General features: G+C 54.4%; 8 protein-coding genes and 1 non-coding gene across 9 annotated transcripts; 4 read left to right on the top strand and 5 right to left on the bottom strand.

The window, feature by feature from the left end:
- Window positions 1–71: 71 nt before the first annotated feature.
- B0I36DRAFT_316045 (uncharacterized protein) lies at window positions 72–843 on the bottom strand. The gene has a single exon (XM_046152955.1). The coding sequence runs from the start codon at window positions 636–638 to the stop codon at window positions 180–182; it is 459 nt and encodes a 152-aa protein (XP_046017481.1). The 5' UTR covers window positions 639–843; the 3' UTR covers window positions 72–179.
- Window positions 844–3,689: 2,846 nt separating this feature from the next.
- Window positions 3,690–5,562, top strand: B0I36DRAFT_403980 (Low affinity iron permease-domain-containing protein). Its single transcript, XM_046161766.1, has 3 exons — window positions 3,690–4,518; window positions 4,583–4,932; window positions 4,966–5,562. The coding sequence occupies exons 1-3, from the start codon at window positions 3,738–3,740 to the stop codon at window positions 5,242–5,244; spliced, it is 1,410 nt and encodes a 469-aa protein (XP_046017480.1). The 5' UTR covers window positions 3,690–3,737; the 3' UTR covers window positions 5,245–5,562.
- On the bottom strand, window positions 5,563–7,409 carry B0I36DRAFT_78368 (major facilitator superfamily domain-containing protein). Its single transcript, XM_046163366.1, has 3 exons — window positions 6,532–7,409; window positions 6,236–6,469; window positions 5,563–6,171 (listed from the first exon to the last, which is right to left on the bottom strand). Exons 1-3 carry the CDS (start codon window positions 7,341–7,343, stop codon window positions 5,628–5,630), a joined length of 1,590 nt encoding a protein of 529 aa, XP_046017479.1. The 5' UTR covers window positions 7,344–7,409; the 3' UTR covers window positions 5,563–5,627.
- Window positions 7,410–8,314: 905 nt separating this feature from the next.
- On the top strand, window positions 8,315–9,040 carry B0I36DRAFT_346341 (Alpha/Beta hydrolase protein; the record flags this gene model as incomplete). Its single annotated transcript, XM_046156453.1, has 1 exon — window positions 8,315–9,040. One exon carries the CDS (start codon window positions 8,315–8,317, stop codon window positions 9,038–9,040), a length of 726 nt encoding a protein of 241 aa, XP_046017478.1.
- Window positions 9,041–9,427: 387 nt separating this feature from the next.
- B0I36DRAFT_t35 lies at window positions 9,428–9,498 on the bottom strand. The gene has a single exon. It is a non-coding gene; the product is annotated as a tRNA-Gly (tRNA).
- Window positions 9,499–10,380: 882 nt separating this feature from the next.
- B0I36DRAFT_381378 (uncharacterized protein) lies at window positions 10,381–11,430 on the top strand (the record flags this gene model as incomplete). Its single annotated transcript, XM_046160854.1, has 1 exon — window positions 10,381–11,430. The coding sequence occupies exon 1, from the start codon at window positions 10,393–10,395 to the stop codon at window positions 11,428–11,430; it is 1,038 nt and encodes a 345-aa protein (XP_046017477.1). The 5' UTR covers window positions 10,381–10,392.
- Window positions 11,431–12,052: 622 nt separating this feature from the next.
- On the bottom strand, window positions 12,053–12,437 carry B0I36DRAFT_359931 (uncharacterized protein; the record flags this gene model as incomplete). The annotated part of the gene is made up of 3 exons (XM_046158215.1): window positions 12,053–12,099; window positions 12,179–12,277; window positions 12,356–12,437. The coding sequence occupies 3 exons, from the start codon at window positions 12,435–12,437 to the stop codon at window positions 12,053–12,055; spliced, it is 228 nt and encodes a 75-aa protein (XP_046017476.1).
- Window positions 12,438–13,807: 1,370 nt separating this feature from the next.
- B0I36DRAFT_359930 (uncharacterized protein) lies at window positions 13,808–14,159 on the top strand (the record flags this gene model as incomplete). Its single annotated transcript, XM_046158214.1, has 3 exons — window positions 13,808–13,886; window positions 13,961–14,059; window positions 14,113–14,159. 3 exons carry the CDS (start codon window positions 13,808–13,810, stop codon window positions 14,157–14,159), a joined length of 225 nt encoding a protein of 74 aa, XP_046017475.1.
- A 1,496-nt stretch (window positions 14,160–15,655) lies between these two features.
- On the bottom strand, window positions 15,656–16,853 carry B0I36DRAFT_381377 (uncharacterized protein). Its single transcript, XM_046160853.1, has 2 exons — window positions 15,993–16,853; window positions 15,656–15,922 (listed from the first exon to the last, which is right to left on the bottom strand). The coding sequence occupies exons 1-2, from the start codon at window positions 16,686–16,688 to the stop codon at window positions 15,704–15,706; spliced, it is 915 nt and encodes a 304-aa protein (XP_046017474.1). The 5' UTR covers window positions 16,689–16,853; the 3' UTR covers window positions 15,656–15,703.
- Window positions 16,854–17,205: the final 352 nt, after the last annotated feature.

The raw sequence follows: 17,205 nt of genomic DNA, 5'->3' as shown, positions 1-17,205 counted from the left end.
CCTCTCGTCGGCTTGCGGTGTCCTATACGAAACGCACGTTCGGGGGCCCCTGGAGTGTATGTAATGCATATCCGTACTGTGCAAATGTTTATTTCATATTCATGCCGTTCCAGAAACCAGAGAACAGCATCGCGAAGAGCCAAGACCTCACTATTCACGCTGCGAGATATGGGGGACTCTTACACCACCAGCGTCAACCCCGAAACCATCAAACCCCATAGGCCAACCGCCATGATAGTCGGCCCGCTCCTCGCCACACCCGCATTCTGATATCCCGAGATCCCCAGCTTGGCCCCCTTGTCCGTCAAGCACCTATGGAATGCATCCATCACCCCACCCGGGCTAGTGTCCTTGGTGATCGTCCCGTTGTAGTACTCCTTGGGTACCTCGCACCACAGATAGCACAGTTGCGCCAGGTTTGGCAGGTTGGGACTGCAGCACTCGAGCATGGCCTGGACGGCTGTCTCGTTGGCGGCGGTGATGGTGAAGGCGTGCAGGTGTGGTGGAATGTTCAGCTGCACGAAGTCGGGGCTCCACTGGCCCGTCGTGGGACCAGTGTCGCACGTCATATTTGTGGTCGAGCTCGTGAGCTGGCCCGTGAAGGTGCCTGGGTATCTGGTTTCGAGTCCGCTTGCCATGATTGTTGTTTTCTGTCGTGTGGTCTGGCAAGGGGATTGTTTTGTGTGGGCTTTTAGACCTTGGGCTAGACATACAAATGTTCTGGCGGTGATTTTTGAGCTCTGGAAAAGTCTTATGGAGGATGATGGGCAAGACAGTTGCTGAGTTTGGCAATTTGTGTGCGTGTCCTCGCCTTATGTGGTTTCTTGGGCACTCTGCTATCTGGTGTTCGGCATGCGACTTGGAACGCCAGCCACGCTTGCGCAGAGGTAGCAAGGCCTGCACGCATATAGTCATCCCTCGTGCGCTTTGGAAAGTGCAATTCGCGATAATGCTCCATTGGCACTATTGGCACGGCTGTTTTCGGCCTCAACAGCTCCCGGCTTGGCGTGCTAGACTCGTGACCTTGGCCCTGACTTGTAGGCTGCCAGAAGCGCTTGGGCTGAGCTGCAGTCCACTTCCACATGCGGCCCCTGCTCTATGGAGCCAATGGTATCAGGTCTTTCGAACAATGGGGGCCTGGCGCCACCGTCATCAGCAAAGGCAGGGGGCCTTGCCAGAACGCAAGGCGAACTCATCTCTGGCCTTCGGTCAACCTTTTGAGCCACTCGTCGTCGGTCAACTTTTGGAGTCGCCCGTCGTGAGCCAAGACGTGCGACAGGCTCTGAATTAATGTTCTCCCGCGTTGAAATGCTGTTGTGAGAGTCGGGCTGGGGCGGCCCCAGTATTGCGGCGCCGTAGCATGACCGGCCAGAGCGTGGGTTTGGCCCAATTAGAAACTCGAACTATTCGTGCCTTGCGGCTTTCGGCACGCTAACAATAGTTTAACTCGGGTATCGTGCCTCGATAACGAGGGCCAACGCCCTATTGAAGCAAGTTCTGATATCATTCGTTTGGGAAGCCGGACCCAGCTCCGACCTCTCCTTCTACTTCTGGAAAACTATAAGCACATAGGTTATCAGCAAGTTGACCGATGGGTGCAAATCGTACCAATCGAACCAATCCTGAGGACGCTGCATGGGTGCACAGTGGGCCCAGCTCTTACCCTAGCACCTAGACCCCTAGACCTGGGACCCCGCTTGCTCGTCGAAATCATTCAAGGCAGGATCATGCAATATTGTGAAAGACACCGGGTGAACGAACAGAAGATTCTGTACTCTGATAAGTCGGGATCCCGAGACCGACTTTGGGGGGTGGGGGGGGAAGGTGCTTGTGCGAGAACTTACACAGTTTGCATATGATGAACAGCAACCAGGGTCCCTGCTTGTAGCTGAGTCCAGGCCGATTTCTTGTCTATCTTGTGTATCTCGGCCGAGTGGGTTGATCGCTCTGGAGAGCCTAATATTGGCAGCATCCCTGCCATAGCTTGCTGAGTCAAGCTTAGAGCACTACCCCAGGGTCCACCTATCTTGGTCGCCCTGCTGCCCTGGGCCGTAACATGAGATGTTCGAGGGGGACATGGTTCCTTGGTCTTGACCTGATTAGCTTTGAGCGCATTCGTAAAGTCCTCCTCATGTTGGCGCGCGACTCTCATGGCACACTCCCGGAACATCGTTACAATCATTATGGAGTTTGCATGGGAGCATCTTGAGAAATGCTAGCCCGACCTATCTTCAAATATGAGCAGAGCTTGCCAGTCGTATGACAACCTGGTCACCCCAAACAGCTTTACATGGCGTAAGATTACTCATCAGCTCGATAAGGAAATGGATGTGATCAGGGCACGTGAAATTAGTATGGAGTCGTCCCGAAAACATGCCCAGCCACGAGTACTCGGGCTGCAGCGCACTTACTGACGGACGCTTCAAGCTGTCTCGTTGATAGCAAGTCGTTGGATGCTGGAATGGTGAGTCCACATGCACCCGTCTAGAGAAGCCGAGACCACAATGATAGATGCAAAATTTTGCTGCATTGTTTGAGTCTGTCATGTAGGAAGGGCGGCAACCCTGATCCTGCGGCAAATGCGGCGCCGCTAGTCATCGAGGTAGACAGGAGCTGTGCCGATGACTGTAAAGCCCTCAGGTGGACCAGACCGTTTGATCGCTAGTATTAATGCTTGGATTTGGTACTGTGGATATCTGGTGTACCTCTCTCATTCGCAGGACACCTACCTTGCCCATGGAGATAATGGGTGGTCGGAAAGAGAATGAAACTTTGTTTGCTTGGCCCCGTCTGTTTTCATGCATGGACTGACTCGCCCAAGCGAGTCTGGGCAAGACGTCATAGCCCGACCTTTGGCCTGAACAACCGTGTGCGAAGAGCGGCATGAACTGCAACGCCTGGATCAGGACGCGTAAGTCATGTTCGTGATGGGGCTGGGTGGCTTGTTCATGATAAAATCCCGCAAAAGCTATGTGCGGAAAATCGGCACAGGCGCAGCGCGCTAAAGTTCATTTGCCGTGCGGGAGGGCGCAAAAGGTCTGCATAACTAGCCTCAAACTCAGCACAGCATGTAAGAAGGTTCTGTGGCATCAAAACTTCGTGGTGCCTGGCGCCAAGCTACTTCTGGTTCACCGATGGGCCGAGTTGCGACGAGTGGGCAGCCTCGGTCCGTTGCCACGCGGCCCTCCCGTTGCTGTAGTCCTCATTACGAGTTCTGTAGCGGATCCCAGGAATTCAGGCCAGGCTTACCATGGCCTAGACCTCCCAGCCACAGACTGCCTCATCTAGGCGCATTCCGTATAAAGTAGTTGAGAGGAGCATACTGTGCCGGCGGTGGTTGCTTCTCTCAACAGCAACAACTCCTTCCTGCAAGAGACAGCAAGCGATTCCCGAGCAAGTCCCTACAAACTTAATCATCCCAGCCCCATACTGAGATGAACGACTCTCACGCTGTTATCGTCGCCGCCACTGTCGCCCTGCCCCGGCCCAGTGTCTGCAACAACCACACTGGCGTCATCTCCGCCTCTGCACTGGCCGATTCCTTTGAACCACCATAAGATATAGAGGTTCATTTGAGGAACTCACGTTGGCTACATGATTGATTGAAGAACTCCGCTACAATGGTTCAGCTTCTCCAGGCAGTGTGGGCATTTGGCCGCAAGACAGCTGTCTCAGCTGCGGCCAGGTCAACCCTCCTCCCAAGCAGCGCCGGGCTGGTAACTAACAGCCAGGTGAATATGCCTGATGCGAACGACTCAGAAACAGAGAAGGCAGCGACAATGGCAACAGCGACTCGAACGAAGCTTGACCGCTGGCTCGATGCCGTCGTCCAGTTCTCGGGCTCGTCCTTTGTATTCCTGCTCACGTTCGGCTCCGTCTTCGCCTGGGCACTCCTTGGCATCGAGTTCGCGTCTACCGTTTCGTGGGCAGTCACCATCTCGAACGTCCAGGCGATTGTATGCTACATCTTTGATTCGCTGCTGATGCGTCAGCAACTCACTGGGTACGAAGAGGACATGCGCAACGCCGCTGTGCTGCAATCCCGCCTCATCAGCCACAAGCGGATGATGACCGAGGCACTTGGAAACGCCCGGCTCGACAAGCCAACCCGTGCAGAAGTCAAGTATGCCATGGCAGCCACAATTCAGGAGCCACGAAGCCCAGACACCCGCTCGACTCCCACGGCCATCATGCAGCACTGGAAGCATCGTTTCTCTGACGCAATCGCGGCTGTATTGGGCCACATGGTCACGATCTTGTTGTTCTGGGTCTGCATCGCCGTCTGGCTGGGCTTTGGTCCCGCCAACGGATGGAGCGACGAATGGCAGCTCTACATCAACTCGTCGACCTCGGCGCTGCTGCTGCTCGTCTTCGCGGTCCTGTCCAACATTCGCAACACTCATGCCGCGCGCACACAACAGGCCTTTGCGTCCCTCGCGCGGACGGATGAGGAGCTCGAGAGGAGGCTACGGCAGATCACGGGAGATGTACAGCCAAACCCGATGGTGACCGTCCCAGGTGAGCTTTCATCATTTTCTCCAATCTAACGAGTCACTCGCCGCGACTGACAGATGTAATCTAGTTCCAAATGTCAGCCGGGGTCAACGCGCCATCTTCTACTATGCCGATCTCGTGGGGACCCTGACAGGCGTTATCATCATGCTTGTGGTCATTGTGGCCTGGATCGCTGTCGGCCCAGTGCTCCAGTTCAGCGACAACTGGTGGCTGCTCATTGGCACCTACGCGGGGCTCATCGGTATGCACGACGGGTTCGTCCTCGAGAACATGCAGACGTGCCTGCACGGCTACGTGGACGGAGCCCTGGCCACAGTGCATGAAGGAGACGTCTCCCTCATGCAGGATCTCGGGTTGCTGCTGCGGCCTGAAGACGGTGCCGCGCCGGAGGAGCTGGAGAGTCAGCGGCAGAAAGAGGTGCGGCCGCCAGTGATGACGAGGATCTCGCAGGCCGTGGTCAGTGCCATGTCACGCCCGGTGGTTGTCCTGGCCAACGTCGTCCTCATCCTTGGGCTGCTTGTGGGCGCCAGCCTCCTGCAGTGGAACGTCACGGGCCAATTACTGTGCAACGTGCCTCCCAGCATCATCGAGTCCTTCATGATGCTGATTGTCATTACCGGGCACGACTTAGCCGACAAGAAGCGCCGCAGTGACCTGAAGCGCATGCTTGATCACCGGCTCGAGTTGCTCTGCTGGGCTCGGGGGACCTTAGTCCCAGAGACCAAATAAGATGCCCTTGACCAGTACGACAGCGCGCAACGTGGACTGCAAGGAAGTGTGCATCTCCTGGCTTGGTCTTTTCGAACCCAATAATTTATGTCAGCCCTCTGGATTCAGTCAGCGGATCTCGTTAGGGTCCAAAATTTCCCATACGCCAATCTTCTTTTGCTGTCTGTGTCTGAAGAGAGCACGATCCCTTCTTTTTGTCATTTATTTTGGGCCAGTTTGGCGATTGCCGTCATCGATGGAAGTTCCTAGATAATTATGCCCAAGGTCATCTTTTGGCAAACTAAAAAATTGGTTCCGTGACGATTCTGAATGTCCTATGGTATGTGCGTGCTTGGAATCTTATAGCGTGATAACACAGTCTTTGATGATCTGGTCCAAATCTGTTACTCCTGCTTCACTCCTACCCTGCCCACCCGTCTCAGCCCCAGAATACTGAGCAGGACACACGCAAGCATGAAGCCAAACAGCGCCCAGAAGCTTGCCCGATAGCCGTGAAGCAAGGCATCCCCAGCCTGATCCGCCAGATGCGTCTTCGTCACTGACGACGAGATGATCTGCAGCACCGCCAGCCCCAGCGCCGTGCCGAACTGCGCCGAGGTGTTGAACACGGCACCCGCGAGGGCCTGCGTGTCCTCGGGAAAGACCTCGGAGATGATGCTCAGGCCCACGGTGAAAAGGATGTTGGCGCTGAGCGGGCAGAGCAGCTGCGCGGCAAAGGCGCCCTGCCAGTAGGGCCATTGCGGGTCGACGACGGCCATCAGCAGCGGGGACAGGGCCGTCATGGCGGCGGAAATGCTGATCAGCCAGAGCGCCCGGAATCGGTCGACGAGGAGGCCGCAGACCAGGCCTACAAGGACGCCGACTACGAGACTAGGAACGATGCGGAGCGAGGACTGCAGTGCGGATAGGTGTTGAATCCCTTGGAAGCTGCGGTGTCACGTGAATCAGCAGAGAGAATCTTGGGGACCGTGGAGGAAGTACGAATGCTTACTACAGGTTACAGAAGAGTTCCATTGCGTTGACGGCCGAGAACGCAAAGGCGGTGATGCCGCATATGCAGGAGAAGGACGGGTTTCGCCAGAGCGCATTTGGGATCAGTGCAGGCCGACCGAGTGTCTTTTGTCGATGCATCCAGGCGACAAAGCATGGCAGCAAGAGCAGGCCGATGCACAGGAGCGCAATTGTGTCGCCGTCTTGGATCCGGCGAGTGTCGACACTCAGAACACTGCGCCCCGGTTAGCGAGCACGCACAAAGCTGCGTTCCAGTATGGCATTAGAGGGACTTACGCAAGCAGGTAGCACAATATCGCCATGAATGCTGAGGCAAGCAAGGATCCAAGCCAGTCCATCTTGGTCCGGCACATCGCAATGCGCTCCGTAAACGACAACTTGTCTGGACTGTGAGGCAGAGCCCAGAGACCCACAAAGAAGAGGCAGGTGCAGATGCCTGCGTAGAGGTAGTATGCCACCCGCCAGCCAGCAGCGTCGATCAGCACGCCGCCAATCACCAGGCCAAAGGAGAAGCCCAGCGGCTGGCTTAGTCCCAAGCAGGCGAACGCCATATTGCGCCCCTTGCCTTTGGGAAAGGCCTGCGCAACAAGCGCGACTGACGACGATAAGTGCAGAGCGATGCCAACACCCTGGACAGCCCGCATTGCCACAAGTTGGACTCCGGTCGACGCGGTCGCCGCGCCGATCAGAAAGGCCGAGATCATAAGACATCCTAGGAGATCGCATGCGCGTGCGCCGAACGCATCTGCGATCGACCCGGCAAGCAGCAGTGTTGCGGCGGTTCCCAAGCTCGTGGCGGATGTGGGCCAGAAGGCGAGCGATTCTGGCAGGGCGAGATCCGCGGTGATGGTGGGAAGGCCCACGACGACGAGGCCATTGATGGCACTGGAGCACAAGTTGACACCGGAGAGCTGCAACACGGTGGCAACCTTCTGCAGGGCCGAGTATGTGTCCGCAGACTTGTGTTGCAGCGTACGTGACCGGACACTTAGCGTGGTCTCGAGGACCTGGAGAGGAATCGTGACAGCTCCGTGCTCTCTAGAAATCGACTCTGCGGAGCTCGTAAGGGTTTGCGTTTGCGTGGCCATGATGACTTGCTGGCGAAACGGAATCCCGTTTCTGCCCTCAGAAGTCACGTCGAGGGGCACTACTTTTGATTCATTCGGGTGCACGCTTAATTTATATGATAGTCTCCGTGAGGATCCGAGCATCGGCGTGCTCATGCTCGGCCATGCGCCCTAGCCATGACTGTGCACGGTAACTGCCGAAAATTCTTCCCCGTGGTGGAGTATGACTAACAGCATGCGCAAATTTCAATGTCAACACCGACTCCGGCTGCATAACTCGAGCTAGCCGTAATCTGCCGTATTTCCTTGTTCGGCTGACAAGACACTACACATGTAATTGGAATGAGGCGATGACTGCCTGATGGTCTTCACGGATCGCTATGAAGCCCTGAAAATCAGAGTCGGTTACGTACGGAGTCGGTAGTGGGCCTTTCGCCTTGTCAACGCAGGGCGTCGTGATGCCGGCGCTGCGTGGTGGAGGGCGCTAGTCGTGTCAGCGAGTCCTCGCATTGGCTGCTGTATGCATGTTAGAGCATGTGGCTAAGATGGAGAGTCGCACAAGCAGCACGTAAAGCGCGATGCAAAATACAAGACGAGATCGATGTTGGCCATTTCCAAACTTTGTCATGGGACGTCGCTATCAAGCGTAGGACACGTAACTCGACTTTCACCCCAAAAAGCGGCATGGTTCTTGCAGAAAAGCTACCCTGGAAACCCATACGTAGTCCAATGTTAAGTAATCTGAGCGATCTAACAATAGGCGCTGTTACAACTAGTTCCCATGAATCAGTATGAATCAGCTAACCCTAAAGCAAGTCACGCCAGGACTCCCACCCTAATGGCTCGGCGGCGAAATTAAGGGCACGCTCGGCTCTTGTCCTGAGCCTCGAGCGTACTCTCCCTTCTTGAACAACAGCATCATACTGCAGTTGACCTGTTATTCTTGCATCCGAAAGACCACCGCACACGTCGCAGCAATCAAGACATTCACAATGGCTTCCTCGGCCCCAGACGCCATACTGATTCTCGTACATGGCGGAGCCCTATCTGGGCGCATGTACAAGGACATGGCTCCTCTGCTCTCAGCACGGGGCTACGAAGTGATCTGCCCCGACCTGCCTGGTCACGGTGAGCGCGCAGCACAAACTGGGCCCTTCACGTTTCTGAAATCGACTGCCCTGCTTAAGACCATCGCTGAGGAGATCAAGCACAAAAGCGCATCTGAGAAGACCGAACGGCCGGTTGTGCTTGTTGGGGTGTCCCTGGGTGGACAGGCTGTGTTGCACTTCCTCACCACGTATCCCAATCTCGTCGACGCCGCGGTGGTCTCTGGTGTCTCTCTCCACCCGCCCAGCGATGACGCATCATGGGAGATGCCACACATGCCCAGCCCCGACGATATGGGATGGATGGAGATCATCATGGGAGATGTCGAGAGGATGGGCATGGAGGCCGCCTCGGCTGTGCAGGCTGAGAGCTTCGGGTTTTCGCTGCAGCTGGACGAGTCGCGTGGCAAGATCCCGCCCGTGTTGGTGGTTGTTGGGGAACACGACGTTGCGATGGCTCGCAGGGACTTCGCAGAGTTATTCCGGGCTCTGGTTGCGAGAAACGCCTCGTGTGAGAAGGTCATCTTGGAAAATGCGTGGCACAATCATCCCATCGACGTGCCGGGGATGTTTTCGGATATTGCCCACAATTGGCTCACCAAGTTCATGTGATGGGGAGCCCTTTTTGGGCGCATGGTAACACCTTGAGACCCATCAATGTCAGTTCGGCCTTGTTCAGCTTTGCATAATTATCACGGACGACCTTGACTTGAGTGCACAGGTGCCGGATGCCTTTAGCCATCGGCCGCGGCGAGAGCACACTTTTAGCAGGGTTACGGCCTGGACAAATAAACACCGTGTGGCGGTCACCCTGCAGCCCCGCTAAATTTCGGGAAAGTGCAAAGTTCACATGATCAACGCCACCACGAGGGCATTGTCTGCTGTGCAATCCGCTATCAAATGGCATGGAGCCCGTGAGTGCGTAGCTTGATGAATCAGAAACGATCAAAAAGAAATCAAAAACAAAGGCCGCATCGCTCTTCAATGAACTACCCTAAATGCATCAGCCGTGAATCGAACACGGGGCCCATCGATGGCAACGATGGATTTTACCACTAAACCACTGATGCTTCTTTTGGTTGGATGAAAGTAATTTTGGTTATCCAAAAATATTCATCTGACTGCTATTTGGTAAACCCTTGGGGCGTCTCTGCAAGCATACATACGATCATTAGGATCTTAATGACTGGTACTCGAAATGCGCTTGGGCACAGTCGAAGCATGTCAATATTTGACACGTCTAGTCAATCTTTTTGGGAAACAAGAATACACGTTTCTGTACATCCCAAGTTAACTACCGGGCTCGTTGCGATTTTGGAGTAACTATCCGTGCCTAGAAGTATACGTCCACGTATGGGGATCTTCGCCACTTTGTCCTTATGCCTCAATTCGACGAGTCTAAAAGCGATTTCCATTATAAGCTCGAAATACTTATGGGGTTAGGTGCCCGAGTTCCATGCAGAGTGAGTTCTGTCATTGGCGGAGGATATACCCTCCAGTGAGTAGCGGCGATTGTCTTTGGCGGAGCGACCCGTACGTAGCCGATAAGTTTCGGACATGAGTTTATTATCAGCCGCACCTGGATCGTGGCGGCATCCTCACCAGTCGGGCAGCGCAGCATGGGATCAATTTAAGACGCACCTGAGCATTAGTGCGGCGCCCAACGATTTGTTTATAGGCATGGCGGGCGCGCTTGTGAAACACCCGAAACGCCACAGATGTTGATTCGTCGCAAGAATGGGCTGAAGCGTTTGTCTCAACTCAGCACCTCTGAGGCGTCACCTAACGAAAATAAGGAGCAGTTAGAACGATGACAAAAGTGCTAGATTAGGCAGCTATAAGAAGGAACTGCGCCACGCCCCTCTCAATAGGAGCCTGCAGCACACCGCACTCAATAGTGCGCCGCGATAGCTCGCCTACGGTCCTCTCCCTGTTCACAACAACCGTGGAACCAGTTTCCAGCAATGCCCAAGAAGATTCTCACCGTCATTGGGGCAACCGGCAGCCAGGGTGGCTCTGTAGTTGCAACTCTTCTCAACCACCCCAACTACACGCTTCGAGCCGTCACTCGCAACCCGCAGGGTGACAAAGCCCGTAGCCTGTCCGCTCAAGGCGTGGAGGTCGTCTCTGCAAATCTCGACGATGTCGAGTCTCTCAAGGCCGCCTTCCACGGCTCGCACGCCATATTTGGCATGACCAACTTTTTCGAGTCCCTCATCGTGACTCACTTTGACATTGACAAGGCCGCACGCATCGAGGCGCAGCAGGCACGCAACCTGGCCGACGCAGCGGCCGCCACACCGAGTCTGGAACACTACGTCTGGGCCACGTTACCCAACGCGGCACGCAACACGGACGGGCAGTGCGACGTGCCCTACTTTGCGAGCAAGAACGCGGGCGGCGACGACTACATGCGCGCGAACCTGCCCGAGCTGTGGGCCAAGACGACCTCCGTCTGGGTCGGCTGGAACGCAGAGAACATGACATGGCCTCACTACACCCCTAACCCTATCGTGACTGCAGACGGCGGCGAGTCCGTAGTGTACTATTCGAATGTGCCGCCCAGCACGCGCTTTCCGATGCTCGGGAGCGTCGCGTCCAACTTTGGCCTGTGGGTGAGGGCGATTCTGGAGCAGCCACACAAGACGCTGCCTGGCAAGGCGGTCGCTGCGATGGGGGAGTACATGCCACTCGAGGACGCGTTGACCACGTACAGCAATGCATCAGCCCGAGCATACGCCGGTACGGCGGCCGGGGCCGAGCCGAAGAAGCCGAGGACGCACATCATTCAAGTCAGCGATGCCACGCTCGCGGAGCTGTGGCCTGTCTCGGGCATCCTGATTGCCAAGATGCACCGGTACATGGCTGCTCTTGATGGGCGGTGTTTTACCAGTGTGCACGGCGACATCGAGGTGCTCACAAGGGCCGATCTCGATGGGCTTGAGGGCCTGGCGAGCACAACAAATGGGCTCGAGAAAGTGGCGGCAGCGACGCATAAATAAAGAAACCGCACTCTCCCGAGGACGCGCTGGAATACTGTCTGAAAGAATGAGGCCAAGCGGTAGAGCCACGTAGCCTCGGCTGTTTCACACTATGCTAATGAAGCTCACACACATCCGAGGCGAGGCAGCTCTCCTTTTGAGAATCGCAATGCAGTAGAATTCTCATTCACGCAAGATGCCACCTTTGGCTGGATAGACAATGTCTTTGGGCACCCGGCCATATGGTCGCGCATTGATACTGAGGGCCTCGTGGGTCCTGCCCTCTTATTTCTTCCTCTTCTACTGTTGTTGTTGTTGTTGTTGTTGTCGCCAGTAGCTTATGGGTCGCGCTGCTGTGCAATGATCACATCGTTCACTCCCTTCCGTTTCACAGTGGTCATGACAACACTCGGTTTGAAGGCGCTCTCGCTTATGGGTTACTCAATACATTGGTTTCTGCTTTAGCGAGCGTGCAGTAGTAAGTACATAAGACACAGTGTGCCATGGAAAAAAACAAAAGCGCAGCGCAACGCCTCGCACACTCCCGCCAGTGTGGAATAGTATCCCCGCTCGCTGACTACCACCGAGCTCGCTATTCGCGACTGGCGTTGTGCCACGGAACCCCTGTTTGACGCGGCGAAATCTAGGTGGGCACGCACATCAGGTAGTCGTTGGGCTGGTTGGTGCACTCTGCAGCAGAAATTGATATGTTAGCGACTCAAATTGGCATATGCTACGTTGACGGGGGTTCAGAGTCGGGTAAACGTACTGCCCGACACGACAGGGGCGTTATCCGAAGGCCCAGCGAAGTACTTGCATGAGGAGCCGAGCTCATGACTGCAGTTGTTGGGGCAGTTGCAAGCGTAGTCTGGTTGGAATCAAAATCATCAGCCTGCGAGAACCTTTGAGGGCCTGCTGCATCACCTGGGGAAATTGGGCAACGTACAAGGGTCAGACGCAATCCCGAGTGCCTGGCCTGCGAACATGGTGGCCACGGCAGCGGTGACGAGAGTCTTGACGGAGTACATGTTGGAGTTACGATGTGTCGTGTCTAAGATTCTTGGATAGAGATTTGTGTTTTTTGGGATTGTATGAGTGGGTTTTGGAGCGTTGTTGCTGTTGTTTGGTTGTGCAAAAAGGGGGGTTGTTATTCAGACGACAGCCGACCCTTTATACTTTGAACGTCATCATGCTTGCGACTTAGTTGTCTGTCGTCAAGCCTTCTTAGAAGCGTGGGACGTCAATGCAGTGAACAAGAATAGAACAAGATGTGTACGCCTAGGGTCGACCGTCAGCATAGCCAGAGCCAAAACGCAAATCCGCTGTAAGATGAAGGACTTTCAGTGACATCACAAGACGTCAAGAGCCTCCATCACCAACTCAGAGGCAGCCCCCAAAATGCACACCCAATCATATCATACAAGTCACAACTATTCTCAGTAGAGCCGAACTGTCTAGGTCCTGTGGGTATTAAGACAGCACACATCCTGATGGATTAAGACTGCCCGTTCGCCACTCGTCTCAGGTACAATCTCTGATGAACTTGACTTTTCTAAGGAGGTACTTGCACTCGCACGGTCAGGGAGACGACCCTAGCCGATCATTTGCTTTGTGTCAGCGAACCCAAGACTCCGCTTGGAGTAGACGGACACCTGGCAAGTCCTAGCCTACACGTGTATGAGGTCATAGGTTCTGCGCAGTGAGCCAACCACGTCCCTCCGATTGAGGTTTCAGTGCCATATGCAGTAAATCTACAAGTAGTACTGTGCTAGCGCTGCTGGGATAATGCTCCCGTAAGACTAGACCCCAGCAATTATTCCGGAGGCGGCGCTTATTAGCGCCACCCCGCATTGCCTCCTCGGCCGGCAACACATCCCGTACCTTGCAGGGCTGGGTGGAGTAGATCCTCTAGGTTCTCTGAAAGGGGAACAATACGAAAGCTGCCGATCTTGGGCACATGAAATTGCCATCTCAAACACACGCTAAAATTGGTGCAGACAACACCAGGAGACATGCAGCTGATGGATGTTTCGTCATTTCGTGACATACGACTATCAGGACATCAGAAAGATCGTCATAGCGCATAGAAGACAGCATATCGACTCGGTGCTGACATATGGCCAACTAAAATAGAACGAATGATCGATGTCATGATTCCCGACTTAGATGGGGTTGCTCAGGGCACAACAGCTACACAACATCATCTATGTAGGACTTCAGTCTGCTGCCTTTCTGGTTGTACTCGTGTGAATATATATACGGCTATCATCCTCTCATCGGTAATGGCTTCTTGGGGCATAAACTCAAGCTTCTAAGTCTAGACATCCCACCAATACCAAGTCCTCATTCGCAACTTGAAAATACATTTCTCCAACACGCCACCTACAACCTTTTCAGTATGTACTTCAAGAGCTTGATCACCGTTGCCTTCACCGCGCTGATGGCCGGACAGGCGCTCGGCATCGCGACCGACCCCTGTAAGTTCCATTGCTCCCCAAAGCTCACTGGTAAATCTGCATAGAGCAGATGCACTGACATGCACATTTGCCAGACTACGCCTGCAACTGCCCTAACAACTGCAGCCACGATGTCAACTCTAGCTGCAAGTACTACGCCAATCATTCCAACAGTGGCCCGGTTGTCAGCGGCCGTAAGTACAACCAGCTCTTTAGTACTACTCCTCAGGCTAACAGTATTTATTAGGATGCCGCAACCAGGGCGACGGTATGCTGGTTTGCGAGCAGCAGTAAAAGGTTGCCACAATTTAGGGGCAATGAGCCTGTTGTCAGGCAAGCTCTCTTTTGTTCAAGCCTGGGGTGGGAATAGAAATACATCCTGAGCAGCAGCTCCTGTTTTATAAATGTCACTCGTTATAGCTCAAACTCAATACATCGTCTCTGCCTTTCTACCGACGTTGAACGTGTATAAAGAATTGCCTAGAAATGGCGCTTTTGATTGTACCCACTGACAAATGATGAACACTATTCCTTCCAGCGTATTGGCTTTGTCTTGCCGACATCCGAGGAGTCGGCCTGACAACACAACATCAAACAGAACCTGCAACGCCCGTAGCGCAGTCGGGGCACTAGAGAAAGCCCTACCACGGCATGCATGGCTTTGCAACAAGACACGATCAGAAACTACGTAAAGTCATTGTGGGGTAAGATCACGGGCCGTTGCCTCAGCCCAGACTTTGCCAAGCTAAATCCGTGCAAGGGGTTGTGCGGGATGGTGTGTTCCCTGGAGCGCCTCTCGTGTCTGTGCCAAATCCGCGTGGTGACAATGCTCGTTTGTAGACCACCTAATTAGTCCCAATTTTCCCATCATGAGCGCCTTCCTGATCAATTGAAAATCTAGCAAACTCAGCGGGCAGCCTTCCGAGACGGCTGCACGCGATGTGCCTGTCTTTGGAATACTGAATAATACCGTACGCATGGGTGTCATATGGCCAACGTCTGACTCAGCTCGGCTGTCGTGACGTCCTTGCCTGGATCGGCGCCAAGCAAGCTCCCATAGGAAAACGGCTGTACTCATGGGACGCGGACACCACCGATCTGCTCACAGCCCTTACACGTGCACGCTGATCACCCGTCGTACTTAGACGTGCTGCCCCTCGGCAGAAATTCCTGGAGACATACTGCAGGCCTATGTAAGCTTGGCATACCGCATGATTACCTCGACAAGGGGCAACGCACCGAGTTCAGTCAAAGGGTTGGCCCCGCCATTACCCGTTCCTCTTTGGGGGCGGCAAATAGAAGATCTGTACGCAGAGCCAATCATCTACAAGTGGTGACATCACAGAACCACAGCCGGCGAGAGGGGATAAGCGCCGCGCCGCGCCGCATCGCTTGCTGAGCCAATCGCAATTGTATTTCTTTGTCTTATAAGTGTGTTGTAGACAAGGGATACAGGACACCGATGGACGAATACACGTCCTGCGCTGGAACGTAGGCACGTAATGCCAAGCGTAGATCGCCAGTGCGCAGAACTACAATAATAGAACACACTCGTCAGCTTCGCACTGAATCTTTCTGGGACATGGTCTCGTAGCTCTTGTTCTCAGTAGGGGCGGCGTACAGCCGCGAAGATTTTGCTCTGAGAGATACGAGACAAGGTCAATTTCTGGAAGCAAGAGATACCACGTGGACTGTTTGCTCCCGCCCTGGTCAGATTCCTGCATGCATCGTCACACAGTGTGCCGCGCCCATTTCCAGTTCAGCTGAAGAGGATTCGGCTCGAGATCGAGAACCTGAGTTCAATCTATATTTTAAGTCGGCTAGAACTCGTTTGCTATCTAAGCTGCACAGACTTCCACACTCTCAAAAGCATTATCAACCGTGCCGGATTCAGGAATGATGCGGAGTTGAATGTAACCCAAATAACCAAAGTCGACAACGCCGATATAATCTCCAATGTCGTGCTGAGAAGCCACGCGGTTACTCCAATCACTTGCTATGACCTTACCAAACGGAGAAGCAGCCCCGGGGCTTGGACTTCCCGAACGATTGAACACCTGCAGGACCGAGCTATGTTAGTATGTGTCATTCTGGGAGATCAGTATGAGCCGCATGGGGGTTTCTTACCTCGAAGCTGACTTTGAATCCGCCTCCTCCCGCCCGCCGGCCAATGGGACCGCTGACGAGAGGGGTTGCGCGAACGTAGCCGCCCCCTTCGGCTGACGTGAGCAGGGAATAATCGGCGATTGGTGCATCAGGGAACCGGGCACCCCTGATCTCTGCATGGTGCGCCAGCGCGGTCCTCCCGGTGAGTGTAGTGCTGTTCTGGACGTCGATATCGATGAAGTCGTAAGCCACGTGCAGTCCTTCCAACTGGCCCTGCAGCTCCAGATGCAACTTGTCATTGATGACAGCAGCTCGTCCAGGGTTGACGGCTTCGGCACCTTCATCCTTGAGATCGATGAAGCCCCAGGTGATGGCCGTCGTGATGGCGCCGGCGATGGAGCCTGCAAGGTAGTTGCAATCAATGGCTTCGACTCTGAACGTCTTGCAGGCAGCCCACGCAGTGAAAGCGCTTGGGCCAGCCTTCTTGCCCACGGCGACGGCCTGGCTGGAGTACTGTGGGTAGGCGCTGACGCCCTCAAGTACCTGCTTGAGCAACTCATTGCAATCGACCTTGATATCGATGCGCTGCATCTCGGTGTCGGCGGGGGCAGCAACATCCGTTGAGCTGAGGTCAGGTTCAACAAGGGCTGCAGTGACCTGCGCACTATGAAGAGTGGCAAGCACTCGGACCAGAAAAGGGGCTGTGAAGGTTCTCATGGTGTGGGCAGGATAACTTTCGTTGGATGGGATAGAATTTTATAGGAGGTGGCAGATGGAAAAGATGTTTCAGTGCGCAGGGTTTGTTGAAATTTGGAAACTTCGCAGATGATGTAGACGAAGGGGCTGAACATGTGTATAATATATTCAACGGGCGCGTTCAAGAGCCACACGCTATTTCGGGCGACACTTCACTAGATAATGTCGTCATCGGACCTTCGCCAGACGATCAGTCGATCCTAGCGCGCTCTTGTTGTCTTTGTGTCGATCACAGCATGCTAGGACGTACTGAGGCTGGGAGGATCCAAGGTGTGTAGCTCGTGTGGGTTGGAGCTACTTCCATCCTTGTCTTCGAAGCTTCCTACTATTGGGCGGCTATAACACTCATGATACCTACAATGTACGTCAGCGGACCTCGATTCGAGACTGTTCGACTTCATTGTTGGGAATCTTCAAGATGACCTTCACTCTTGCCACGCTTATCATATGCCGCTCTTGTAACTATCAGGACACTGCG

The sequence above is a fragment of the Microdochium trichocladiopsis genome (genome assembly GCF_020744255.1).
Source record: "Microdochium trichocladiopsis strain MPI-CAGE-CH-0230 chromosome Unknown B0I36scaffold_2, whole genome shotgun sequence".
Lineage (NCBI taxonomy): Eukaryota > Fungi > Ascomycota > Sordariomycetes > Xylariales > Microdochiaceae > Microdochium > Microdochium trichocladiopsis.
Note: the sequence above shows the minus strand (reverse complement) of the source record. Positions and strands in the feature narration are given on the sequence as shown.

Coding starts and splice junctions, on each gene's coding strand:
- B0I36DRAFT_78368 (XM_046163366.1), bottom strand. CDS start 7,343: ATGGCCACGCAAACGCAAACCCTTACGAGCTCCGCAGAGTCGATTTCT. Junction 6,470..6,531: donor ATATTGTGCTACCTGCTTGC/GTAAGTCCCTCT, acceptor ACCGGGGCGCAG/TGTTCTGAGTGTCGACACTC. Junction 6,172..6,235: donor GAACTCTTCTGTAACCTGTA/GTAAGCATTCGT, acceptor GTGACACCGCAG/CTTCCAAGGGATTCAACACC.
- B0I36DRAFT_381377 (XM_046160853.1), bottom strand. CDS start 16,688: ATGAGAACCTTCACAGCCCCTTTTCTGGTCCGAGTGCTTGCCACTCTT. Junction 15,923..15,992: donor GATTCAAAGTCAGCTTCGAG/GTAAGAAACCCC, acceptor TCGGTCCTGCAG/GTGTTCAATCGTTCGGGAAG.
- B0I36DRAFT_316045 (XM_046152955.1), bottom strand. CDS start 638: ATGGCAAGCGGACTCGAAACCAGATACCCAGGCACCTTCACGGGCCAG.
- B0I36DRAFT_403980 (XM_046161766.1), top strand. CDS start 3,738: ATGCCTGATGCGAACGACTCAGAAACAGAGAAGGCAGCGACAATGGCA. Junction 4,519..4,582: donor CCCGATGGTGACCGTCCCAG/GTGAGCTTTCAT, acceptor GATGTAATCTAG/TTCCAAATGTCAGCCGGGGT. Junction 4,933..4,965: donor AGAGTCAGCGGCAGAAAGAG/GTGCGGCCGCCA, acceptor AGGATCTCGCAG/GCCGTGGTCAGTGCCATGTC.